The sequence below is a fragment of the Gossypium hirsutum genome, chromosome D08 (assembly GCF_007990345.1).
Source record: "Gossypium hirsutum isolate 1008001.06 chromosome D08, Gossypium_hirsutum_v2.1, whole genome shotgun sequence".
Lineage (NCBI taxonomy): Eukaryota > Viridiplantae > Streptophyta > Magnoliopsida > Malvales > Malvaceae > Gossypium > Gossypium hirsutum.
In genome coordinates this window covers 61,923,083-61,935,863 of record NC_053444.1, presented here as the reverse complement: position 1 = coordinate 61,935,863, position 12,781 = coordinate 61,923,083, and the positions used below count along the sequence as shown (strand labels likewise).

Genomic DNA, 12,781 nt, shown 5'->3' with positions numbered 1-12,781 from the left:
CTAAGACACGTTGCTTCCAACTACTACAGGCAATATCCATCTAAGAGCGAATAACGACAAGTGAACAACAAGAGTATTTAGTCTCTATCTGTGTTATTTAGTTTATCATTTTGAATTTATTGTAAATGAAAAAGTGGTATGTAATATTCGCTATGAACTTATATTGGCAATAAAATAAATAAAGATCGTTTTCACGAGATTTTGGCAGTTTTGTGTTCAATTAACGGCGAAGGCGCGAACTACCTTTGTAACATACATTTCGAACAGTGGACACAAGCATACGACGACGGCCTACGATATGGTCATATGACCTCAAACCTGGCTGAATGCATAAATTCTATTTTAAAAGGAACGTGCCATCTACCGATAACATCGATTGTGCGATAGACATATTTTCGTTTGGCGGCACTATTTACAAAGCGAGTAGCGAGTTATGCAGGCCAGATGCAGGGAGGCCATGTATGGTGCAATAAGGTAGTGCAAGAAATTAACAAGGCTAAGGCGCGGGCGAACACCATGCACACAGTGTGTCACGATGGAGACAACTTATGGTTTCGCGTGACAGAGTTTGATAGACCGCACCAAGGTGTTATTGGCGAGCAATATCGTGTACACTTGCGAAATAGGACTTGCGACTGTGGGATGTTTGATGCATTTTGTTATCCATGCGCTCATATAATTACAGCTTGTCAGAATCTCTGTTTGGACTCGATGAGCTATGTCGACAAAGTGTACAAATTAGAAAACATGTACAATGTCTAGAGACACGTTTTCCAACCGGTTCCAGATGAACGTAAGTGGCCCCCCGTATCGCTTACTCCTTTTAAGCTGTTACCGAATAGAGAATTGCGTCGCAAACCAAAGGGTCGACCTTGTTCGACTAGAATACGTAACAATATGGATATCCGAGAAACAACCAGTCAACAGAAGTTGTGCGGATGGTGTAAGAATCCAGGCCATACAAGCCGGTCATGCCCAAATCGCAATAGTTGAACGTCATTGTAAACAAATTTGTATTATTTATATTTTTTTGAAATCAAAAATTGGTACAAATATTCAAAATATTTACTTATTTTATTTTAAATCTATTTCATTAAAAATATTAAAGTAAATTACAATCACTTTATTCAAAACTATTTTGTATTTTATTAAATGAAATAATATGCCAAGTGTTCATCATATTGCCTTATTTAAAATAATTTCTATTATTAAGAATATTAACTATTTTGTATTTTATTAAATGAAATAATATCAAAATATTCAAAATAAACTATTTTGTATTTTATTACATCAAATAATATCAAATTATTCAAAATAAACTATTTTGTATTTTATTACATCAAATAATATCAAAATATTCAAAATAAACTATTTTGTATTTTATTACGTTAATATAAACTATTTTGTACAAATATATTAAAATAAAAATCAATCTCCGTGCCCGTCAGATTCAGTGCCACATGGCGGTCGTCGACGGTTATGCGCTGGATTCCTTCTTTGTCCAGCTTCCGGCGGGGGTTGTGGTTGCTCCGGCAGGGACTCTGGTTCATCCGGTAGGGGATTTGATTGTCGGTGTTGGGACGATAAGCCATGTTGATAGAATAGTGAATGTGGAGGTGTTTGCATCACCAACGGTGAAGGTGTTTGAAACTCATACGATGATAGGGTTTGGTAAAAAGAAGAGCTCCCGACGGCCCTCTTGCGATCCCTCCTGCGACGATGGTCTATACATCAGCGGTCCACTCGGCGTAATCGAAAATGAAGATGAACTGGGCCATTGACTCTAACCTGTCATGGGACTAGAAAAAGGAAACATATAAGGGTTAGGATAGATAAAAGGGCTAGGATACGCACCTGGCATCATCTGAAAAGGCTTTGCCGTGGGTATCGTCAATTGAACTGCTGGGCTGGGTGACTGTGTCGGTGCTGTTGCTGGCCTGATGAAGTTATGGGCGCTGATGATGGGCCGGGTGAATTTTTGGGCCTCGTTGATAGGCCTGCATTGTCGTCCCTTCTTCTTGGATTTAAAGGGCCACGTCGTTCCCTTTGGACACGCAATTGCTTTGCCTACGGCTTCCCATAGATCCTAAACCATGGCATATATTTCGGCACGCACGCTAACTCTGGAATGATGATCGGTTCCCGAGTAGGTATATAGTCATACCGATCTTCCCACATTTGGATGTAGTGTGACCAGAATCTCGGCCAATCCGTATGCAATTGACGTAGGTCGATTTTGTGATGATCATCCAACACCTCAGGTGCCACGGGAATCGGTTGTCGGAATCTAAATTGTCGTAATACTTTGTCCAACTGGTGCATCTCCACAGTCGCAAAGTTGACCAATGGGACTTTCATATGCCAACCGTTTCGATTTTAAAAGTACTCATCCGGAATTATTGCCTGAATTACCGGATCTTCGTATGGTGTCCATTCAAACTATATGACCATGATGGAAATATTAGTTATGTACTAAATACTAAATACCAATCGACTATCTCATTATGGAAATATCTATTTTATTTAATACTTACTTGTGCTTCCGACCGTTGGTCCAATAGAAGCTCTATATCTTCAAGAGAGGTAGGTAATCGAGCACAACTTACCGGATGGTTCTACCTAATTAAATAAATTTTTAGCATCCGATTATATTTTAAATCTACGTAATAATTGTAAAATCTAATATAAAATTTACCTCTTTATAAGTGAGAATGTATACGGCTGGTCCACTTAAGGACGTAAAAATGGAAAGCGAAATCGTGCCCATGACTGCAGTAGTGACAAGCAACCTCCGATTTTCGCTTTATTCAGTCACGTCATCCCGCACATCTCCCGGTACAATGTTGCCAACACGACAGACCCCCAGCTAAATTCACCAACTGCTTGAAAATCAACGAGTTTCAGCAGCCATCTTAGATGCACGAGGTTCCGTAACAAGTCCGACATCAGATAACCTCTAATTATCTGAAGAATGTATGCCCGAACATATCAGATTCTTTCTATTTCGGTTGAATCATCATTCGGATCCGGGAATGTGTCTCGTAACCAGCCTATCTCGATTCGACCTCCGTTAATATTCTCCGGAATAACACCCAACAGCTCGTAGCATACCGCTCCTATATCACCAGATTGAATAGACCCGGTGACTGCGTACCCGTCCACTGGCAACCCAATTGCAAATTGACATCTTCCAAAGTGATAGTGCACTCTCCACATGGAAGATGAAATCTGTGCGTCTCGGGTCTCCACCTCTCAATCAACGCACTGATGAGTTTCGGGTCCAACTTGCATCCCCGGCCTACCGTCGCCACGTGCCAAAAACCCGCCTCCCGCAGGTAATTCTCTACCAACGGTGATGGAGGACCATGCATATTGATGATATAACATTGTAATATCCAATCTACAGACTTTTATAACAAATAATAAAATAATAATTATTTAAAATTGCATAAATAAAAAATCTTAAATAATATTTAAAAATTAAATTTAACACTTACTATTTTCATTTATTCCACGAATATATGCTTGTCATCAAGACGAATCAATTCCCCAGCCATTGCTAAATTGGTACAAATTTTTACGATATAAAAAAAATTCAAAAAAATAAATTTTAAAACTATTTTAAAAATAATTAAAAAATTGAAGCTCTTTTAAATAGAAATTTTAGAGGAATTTGAGAGAATATTAGAGAGAAATTGAGAGAAATGATTTCTTGTGAAAAAAAATGAAGGTGGGGGGTTTTTATAGTTTTTTTTACCGTTGGGGGGGTCACCAACGGTCAAAAAAGTAGCTGTTGCTACTATTCAAGCGCGGGCAAAACGCGTTCCCAATGGAGCGCTTACGTGGTAACAAAACGCACCCTTGAGGGAGCGATTTTCGTCCACGTAAGCAAAGCGCACCCTCAGGAACGCGATTGACATCGCACTGACGTGGACACGCTTTTGGAGAAAAATGGCAATTCCGATAAATAATAAAATATCAGGCCCATTTCGGTAAATTTAAAAAAATGGCTTTTTATGGTATTTTGTCCATATTTACCTTTATGGTATTTTTATTTTTCTACGATCATTACTTTTCATATCATGCCTAAATTGTTCATAATTCCCTCATTCATCAACTTATTTATACTTATTTATAAATAAGAATATAATAATAAAACATATTACATGTTAAAAAAATGAAAAAGTAGCCGTAAATATGAATATAAAATAGATATAAAGAATTAAAAAAAAACCCACCTATAAACTAAGGGCACGTTTGGTTCGCTGTAATGGAATAAAGTTGTAATGAAATAGAGGCGTAATAGTAATTCAATTGTTTGGTTGAATGGAATGAAATAGATCTGTAATAATATTCTTATGTTTGATTGAATGGAATGATTTTGTAATAGCATAAGGAAAAAAACTAAAATGACTAGAATACCCTTAGCAGAATTTTTTTAGGTAAATGATTATTGTTATTGTTATTAAATTTTAATAAAATTATTAATATAAATAATAAATAATTTAATCATATTTTAACATAATTATTATTAAATATAATTTAATAAAAATATATAATTTAATAAAATTCTTAATATTAAATATTCTTATATGAATTTACTAAAATCATAATATATAATACTATAAAATATAATTTAAAATAATTATTATTAAATATAATTTAATAAAAATATATAATTTAATAAAATTCTTAATATTAAATATTCTTATATGAATTTACTAAAATCATAATATATAATACTATAAAATATAATTTAAAATAATTATTATTAAACATAATTTAATAAAAATATATAATTTAATAAAATTCTTAATATAATTATTCTTATATGAATTTACTAAAATCATAATATATAATACTATAAAAATAATATTTTATTTCACACCGCTAAAAACCATATCAAATTCAACTTCTTTTTTAATCTCATTTACATTCTTACCTTAAATGATCATACAAAAATTAAATGACCTAACAATGGACACACTTTAAATTATTTTTGAGTTCAAAAACATTAACAAGAGAACTGTTCATAATGTTTGATCAAAATGTTAACATAATCATATTTGAAAACCCAATCTAATAACCACGGTTCATACTTTCTCCTAAAACTAAAATCTTTGAAACTTCTGCCGAATAAACAACATGATGTTCACTATAAGAAACTTCAACTACAAGCATACTACAATAAGTTAATACAAAAGAGTTCTTTCAAAGTTGTTACCACTGCATTATAAATCTCTTCACCCCATTCCAGCTTTAGATTTGTTAGTTTCTCCTGAAAATTGGATGCCAATCTGGATTCTTCAGATTCTCCTACCATGATGAGTATAGAGTAGTGGCCTGAATTTCTGCTTCATCAGGAGGAAATCGCGACTTACAAGTGTCATGAAAAGCCTTTGGATCAAGCTCTCCCATTCTCTTTAATCCAATATTAGTGCGAATACCCAACAATTCTGGCAAACCCTGCATAAAAGAAAAAGAACATTGATTTTATGACCAGTTGCTAGAGTCTGCATAGTAATCCAAGGCTTAGGCAAACGTAATTCAGTCTTAAGCCAAGATAAAGTAGGCAATAACTGAATAGTGATGAACAAAAAGTCAATTGGCATTGGTCCAAACTATGATAAAGAGGAGCTACTCTTAGCAACTAGGAAAAATATGACATAAAAAGACATCAACTTAATATTTTTCCCATGAAGCAAAAAAAGAAAATCTTAACACCATACATCAATGGCAAGCAAGAGCAAGTAATTTTGCCTCTATATTAATGGATTTTCCAGCAGCAATCTGAAACACAACTCCATAAGTTAAGCTATCATAAAGATACAATTATGGCTATAATAGTGCTACAGAGCTTTATAAACTTTAAAATACAGCAGCCAAGTACATTGAATAATAAACTTGAGCAAAAGGCAGCAGAAGAAAAAAAGCAAACTTTAAAATACAGCAGCCAAGTACATTGAATAATCAATGCCCATATTGATAAAGAGAAGGCCAACAACCACAATAATGAAGAGACATTTAAGCCATCTAAGAACAAACATAAGCATCCATGTTAATCAGATTCACCAAGACCATGCAACAACTTATAGAAAGATATAGAAAAAAACGCTTATGAAAACAACTAAACATGAAAAAAATACCTGCATATATCGCACAACAATACTAGTATAATCAACAACTCTCCTTTGGGTCAGCTTTCTCATTCTTTTCGCAGCAAAATTGTCACCATGAGCTGAAAGAAAAATAAAAGAATTTTGTCAGAACTAAAATTTAGATAGCCTAACTTCTCTGAATTGTAACTCATCTAAACAGGCAGTTGAGAGTAGCCATAGACCTAGAGGGGTTACCAAAACATAAAGCTCATGGTAGAAAATGAACATCTAAGTGCACCAAACAATTCTCCTCAGGCTCAGGGGGTAAAAACATGAAAGAAGTACATGAAATGATCTAAGAAATATTGAGCGTTAGCTATTAAGAACAATGAAAGATCAACAAGACTCACTCAAGTTCCTGCCTAAGTGCATCAAACAATTCTCTTTTGGTCTGTTTCTCCGCACCAGACATGTTTAGGACCTTACTCTACTTTGCCATTTTGATCGTTGTGTTCTTCAGCTCCTCCTATAGCAAAGAGAAATTGCAGATATCATATACATTGGAGAAGTGTTATAAGTCATTACTCTTCAAATTCAATGAAAGTAGGTTTTGTAGACAATATTAATTAATTATGTAATGTCAGCAAAGCACACAATCAATATCAGCAACTTTAATGGAGACCCAAGAACTTAAGTTAACCATCATCTTTAACCAAGTTAGAACAATAAATATAATAAACAAATCATTGAAGCTTGATGGAGTCAAACATTTATAGAGGTTATACGATAAGCATATAACATTATAACCAGTACCCATAAAAAAGAACAAAATCTTCTCTTTTATAACATCATAAAGAAAGAGAGACTAAAAGGACTTAATTGCATTCAAACAAGGAACAAAGATTCATATTCAAGCTATTATCAAACGAGCTCAAATAAATAACATCAGTAAAATTGCAAAATTTCATGATAATACACAAAATTAAGGGGCACTGTCCCAGAAAATCGTTCAAGGAACTATTTTTACATAAAAAATACACAGATAAAACCAGGTTGAATATAAAAGAGATTATTGAGAGACTAACATTGGCTTTTAGCTGATTTATAATCTTCAACTTGAAAGCATTAATGGTTCCATCATTCATCAATGACTCCAACACATCTTCTAGGGTTATTACTGATGATGACCCCATATTTTAATTTTCACCAAAAACTACAATTGACAGATTGAATCCCTTTAATTCAATGCCTGAAAAAAAAAGCAAAAACAAAAACACTCTTAGGGCTTCGTTAAGCAAAATTAAAAGTTGGGTACTTGAAAAAAGAAACAGAAGTTGAATAGCAGACGATGGAGACTAGAAAGTTAGAAATGAAGATTAGAAAGTTGAATAGCAGACGATGGAGATTAAAAAGTAAAATGAACATCAATGATGCAAGGCCATTGACGAAAATCTTACCTCGTAGAAAATGAAGAGCGGCAGAGAGAGAGGAAGAAAGACTGAAAGAAACAAACCAGACAGAACTCGCCGTAAAGATTAATTCAACAACAACAATGCGATTTAATCCGCCATTTAGAAATTCTAGGAGAAGATTTGGAAAAGAAGGAAACGTAGGAGAAGAAGGAAATGTAGGAGAAGATGCTGAGGGCAGAAAATGGAAAATAGGAAAGAAACGCAGATGGAATCCCTATTCAACGCTTAAGGGAAGGAATGGCTGTGGGCCTGAATGGAATCAGGCTGTAATGCTATTACAGCCCAACCAAACATACATTTGGTGGTGGGCCAATTGAATTGGGGGAATACATTCATATTCCCCCAACCAAACATGCTGTAAATGTTTCCGCTTCACCCTCGCAAGCTTATTGCAACTAGAAGTCAAGTCTTGTACATTCTGGACCAACGATAAGTTCATCAATAGGATCTTTGAAGGAAAGTAACACACATTATCTTTGCAGGTGCACGGAGAACCATGAAATATGGAAGTGGAAAAAAATGGAAGCATCAGAGGTTTTTACTATAACAATGATCCTAACTATAGTTTATATATTTAGCTAGTTTGTTGTTCTTCCCTTTTTTTAACTAGTATCCAAGGGTAAACTTAGATTTTTTGGAATGAGATTAAATATATATATTTTCATGAGAGTTACATATTAATTTATATTTTTATGATTTTTAAAAGAAATAAATTGAAATCTAGCTTTATGGGGAAACTTATAATACTATATATTAACTTAATATTTTATGAATTTCTCTAAAACAAAAATATTTCATTTTAACCAGAAAATACTTAAATTATTGATCTTGTTGTTAGATTACTTTTTTTTTCTATTTAATTTTTTTTCTGACAATTTATAGTGTTTTATTTATAATTTGTATATGCGTCATATATATGTATTTATTATGGTTCTTATTAGAATCTTCTTCCAGACCTTCAACTACCAGAGAAACCCAAAACAATCAAAATTCATCCCACATTTGATGATCAGAGCAACCAAACATTGGGAGGGGGTTGAGATTTGCTTTTAAAATCAGAGTATCCTCAACCCAGAGACAGAAATGAAAAGGAGAGTAACTACGGTGCTTGATGGAAACAACGATCTAAACTCGCTATCTCCATAGCTTTTGACGGTGCGTCTTCAACCCAAAAATAGTCTTCTAACCTTCTCATCCCTTCGATTTCCATTGCATGTGCAGTTGAGTTACCTTCTCTTGCAACAAATTCGAAACGACATGTTGAAAAATTCCTCGCTAGGGCCCTTGCATTAAAGGTGATCATGGGTCGGGTTGAGTTTAGGCCCAAGCAAAAAAAAGGCCTGGGCTCGGCTTGACCCGAAAAGTGGGCCTAAAAATTTACCTAAACTCGACCTAGCCCGCCCATATTAATTTTTATATTATATTATTTTTACATAATTTTTAAATATATATAATACATCAAAAATACTAAAAACATTAAAATAAATATTTTTGAACAAATTGAAAATAAATTTTAAAAAATATGTATACTTAAATAATACTAACATAGATGCAACTTACCAAGAACAAGAAAATGTCTCTAAAATAATAACAAAATTAACAATAAAATAAGTGTTATACAATATCTAAACAATAACAACAAAATAGTAGTAACATAATAGTGAAATGGTAGCAAAATAGGGAGAAAACAACAAGAAAATATCAGTAAAATAACAAAAAAATAGCAAAATTTTTGTCATTTAGTGAATTCGGGTTGGGCCAGGTTCGGGCAAAAAATGTCTTACCCGAGGTCGACCCATTTTTAAAATGGGCCTTATTTTTTTTGTCCAAGCCCATTTTTCGGGACTATCTTTTTGCCCAAATCCTCCCACTTTTCGGGCAAGCCTTTAGGTCGAGCTCATGAAGAGGTTTACCTCATACCCCAGATAATCGATCTAATCTCCAAGTAGTCTTCCTCTATCGATTGGAGATTTTTTATAACGGTCTTAGAGTCACTTTTTAAGACAAATTGCATGAAGCCTATCTCTAAAGCGAACTGAATTCCGCAAAGAATTGCAATTGCTTAATCCAATACAACCGATTTTACCAGGTGACCTTCATCATTTCTAATAATGAACCCTGATACTGCTTTCTGTTTTGTTGTAGAGAACCCTGCATCTACATTAACCTTTACCCAATTCGGAGGTGGGGGATACCAGTTTATTATTACTCTAGGCTTGGGATGCTTTAACATTGATGACAACTCCCGATACTCCCTCCCATAACCTCTGACGAAGGTAATCACTTCTTCTACACTTAACACTTTTCTTTTATGTAAAAATTTGTTGCGAAAAAACCATATTGCCCATATTGTAATAGCGATTTCTTCTTTTCTGTTACCATTCGTTAAAACTTGCATCTGCAACTAGACTTGACCATTGGAAATTTAATTTTGAACAAACTTGCTTAGTAAACGTGCAATCTCAGAAGACATGAGTATTTGATTCACTATAATCACGATAGCGCATACATCTATTATCTGTCATAGTTCTTTTAAAATGCAAATTTTGGAATGTAGGAATAAAGTTTCAAGCAAATTTCCAAACCAAAATATAGATTTTTTATGACACTTTATTAAATTTGCTTATAATTATACTGCTCCATTGCATCCAAATTAGAAGGCTCAATAAGGGCTTTATAACCACTCTTTACTGAATAAATGCCAGAGTTTTCACTAAACCGGACTAACTTATCAGGTTGGTTAGTTAGAGGTATAGGAATACTCATAATTGAATTTGCCTCCTCTTCCAAAAAAGTTGAGAAGATTAATTTGTGGTTCTAACTATTAGAATCTAGTAGAATAAAGTCACTGACTCGTTCCAAATTTGCTACCCGGTTTGTAGAAATTTTTGCTTAAATTTTACCTGGTAGCCAATAGTCTTACCAAATCGAGACTAAGTGCCCCGAACCAATCCTCCACCAAAGTCCTGAGTTTAACAAAGCTTTGGAACACTATATACTTCTCCAAATCAGTGATGGGTTTGATCCCAATGGTGCCTCAAAAAAATTCGAACCATGATAGTATTTAGCACGGATCAATTTTGCTGTTAGGGAACCAGGATTCTCCATCAATCTTCATTCTTGTTTTGCTAACAGAGCAATATTAAATTTTGATAAATCACGAAACCCTATGCCACCATCCTCTTTTAGAATACACAAAGATATCTAAGAACACCAATGTAAACCATTCCTTCCAGCTTTTTTCTGCTACCAAAATTGAGAGATAACAACTTCAAGTTCCTTGTAAAAGGAGTTAGGCAAAAGGAAGCAAGACATAACATACATAGGGATTGCCTGTAACACCGCTTTAATAAGTACTTCTTTACCCCCAAAAGACAACATTTTCAAACTCCAGCTAAACACTCTTTTGACCAATTTTTCATTTTTCCTTAAAAGCCTCTTTTTTTATTATTTTACCCCACAATTGAAGGGAGTCCAATGTACCTTTCTGGAATAATGCTTGAATTTACCCCCAAAATTTGGCAAACCTTCTCTCTATTTTCCTCACTGACATTTGAACTGAAGAACGTACTTGATTTATCAAAATTTATTAATTGCCCCGAACTACGAGCATAAATCTCCAATCTGTCATTAAAAGCTCTAACCCTTTCTATTACGGCCTCTTCAAAGATTAAGCTATCACTCGCAAAGAGCAAGTGGGTGATAAGTGGGGCATGCCTATTAATGTGGACACCCTTAAGATCCTCACTTGTAGAAGCCATTCTTAGGAGGGCTGAGAAACCCTCACTATATATGAGGAATAAATAAAGGTTGATTGGATTCCCCTACCTAAGACCGCGAGAAGGAAATGACATCTCTCAATTCATGACCACAGAATAAGAAACAGTTCCAACACACCTCATAATTTTTTGAACCCACATGTCTGAAAACCTCATCCTTCTAAGCATGATTTTTATAAAAGGCCACTCTACCCTGTCATACGTTTTACTCATGTCAAGTTTCAAAGCGAATGACCCATCTTTCCCCGACATTTTCTTTTTTATAGAATGTAAAACTTCATAAGCAACTAGAATATTATTTGAGATGAGCCTTTCTGAAACAAATGCACTTTGTGCCCTATCGATGCAATAGTGAAGAAATTTTTAGAATTTGTTCACAAGCATTTTGGCAATGATTTTGTACAGTATATTACAAAAGAATAATTGGCATGAACTAAGCCATAAGTCAAGGGTTAGTAACCTTTGGGATCAGGACAATACGTGTCTAGTTTGTAACACCCCTAACCCGTGTCCGTCGCCGAACTAAGGTTACGAGGTATTACCAAACAAAACACAGTTCAAAACAGACATTCTTTACAAATCATAGGCCCAGTAATGTATTCTCCCTTATAAAATTTTTCGAAATAAATTGATAAACCAACCTCTTATTCATACAAGTCAAAATCATTTATTCGAATCACATATCTAACCACACATATCATGCCTTATCGAACATTCTCTTATATGAACTATATTTCAATATCTAACCATTTCAATTACGTTTGCTAATTCAAAACTTTCAAGCCAAGCTATCAAATATCAAAACCAAACTAAATAACAAACGTAATATTTAATAAAAATTATACATACACCTGTTAAACTAATTTAGCCATATCTCACAGTTTAATAACCATTTGCACATAAAACGTTAGGTAACTTTATACATGACCAACTAAGTTTTTTTTACATCATCCAACCATATGCATAACACCCTAAAACCAAAAGTCATTTCTAAATTCAATTACCAAATCATAGCATTTTAAACATTATAACCTTATGTACATTTTACTAAATCAAATTTAACCATTTTCGAATACAAATGCCAAGTCATAAAATATCTAATTTGCAAGCTAAATAGCATATCTAACATGTTATATTCAACCACACACATGAACCCCATACCTAATTCGCATGCGAATTATCATGCCTATAATTCATATACACAACCAATTAATATTTTCAATAATCAATCATTCAATTAACCTCCATATCAATTAGATCATAAACATTCTTTGTCATTCAAAAATCGAGCCTAAATAGTCAAATACCATAGCCGAACATATAACTACCTATATATATAACACATTTTATAACCATCATTGAATCAATGATTTGACCTTTTTAAAACGAAACTACAAGCAAACATTAAATAGGCATATGTATTCATATCTCA

General features: G+C 33.9%; 1 protein-coding gene across 3 annotated transcripts; it reads right to left on the bottom strand.

Moving 5' to 3' along the window:
- Nucleotides 1-4,967: 4,967 nt before the first annotated feature.
- On the bottom strand, nt 4,968-7,777 carry LOC107940218 (factor of DNA methylation 1). 3 transcript variants are annotated; one of them, XR_005916980.1, is made up of 5 exons: nt 7,556-7,777; nt 7,184-7,347; nt 6,509-6,624; nt 6,147-6,238; nt 4,968-5,466 (listed from the first exon to the last, which is right to left on the bottom strand). XR_005916980.1 is itself a non-coding variant. In XM_016873657.2 (4 exons), the coding sequence occupies exons 2-4, from the start codon at nt 6,528-6,530 to the stop codon at nt 5,317-5,319; spliced, it is 264 nt and encodes an 87-aa protein (XP_016729146.2). In that variant the 5' UTR covers nt 6,531-6,624; nt 7,556-7,773; the 3' UTR covers nt 4,968-5,316. The 3 variants fall into 3 exon arrangements, 2 of the variants coding, with proteins under 2 accessions (XP_016729146.2, XP_040954620.1); XM_016873657.2 differs by lacking the exon at nt 7,184-7,347 and having other exon boundaries at nt 7,556-7,773; XM_041098686.1 differs by lacking the exons at nt 7,184-7,347; nt 7,556-7,777 and having other exon boundaries at nt 6,509-7,164.
- Nucleotides 7,778-12,781: the final 5,004 nt, after the last annotated feature.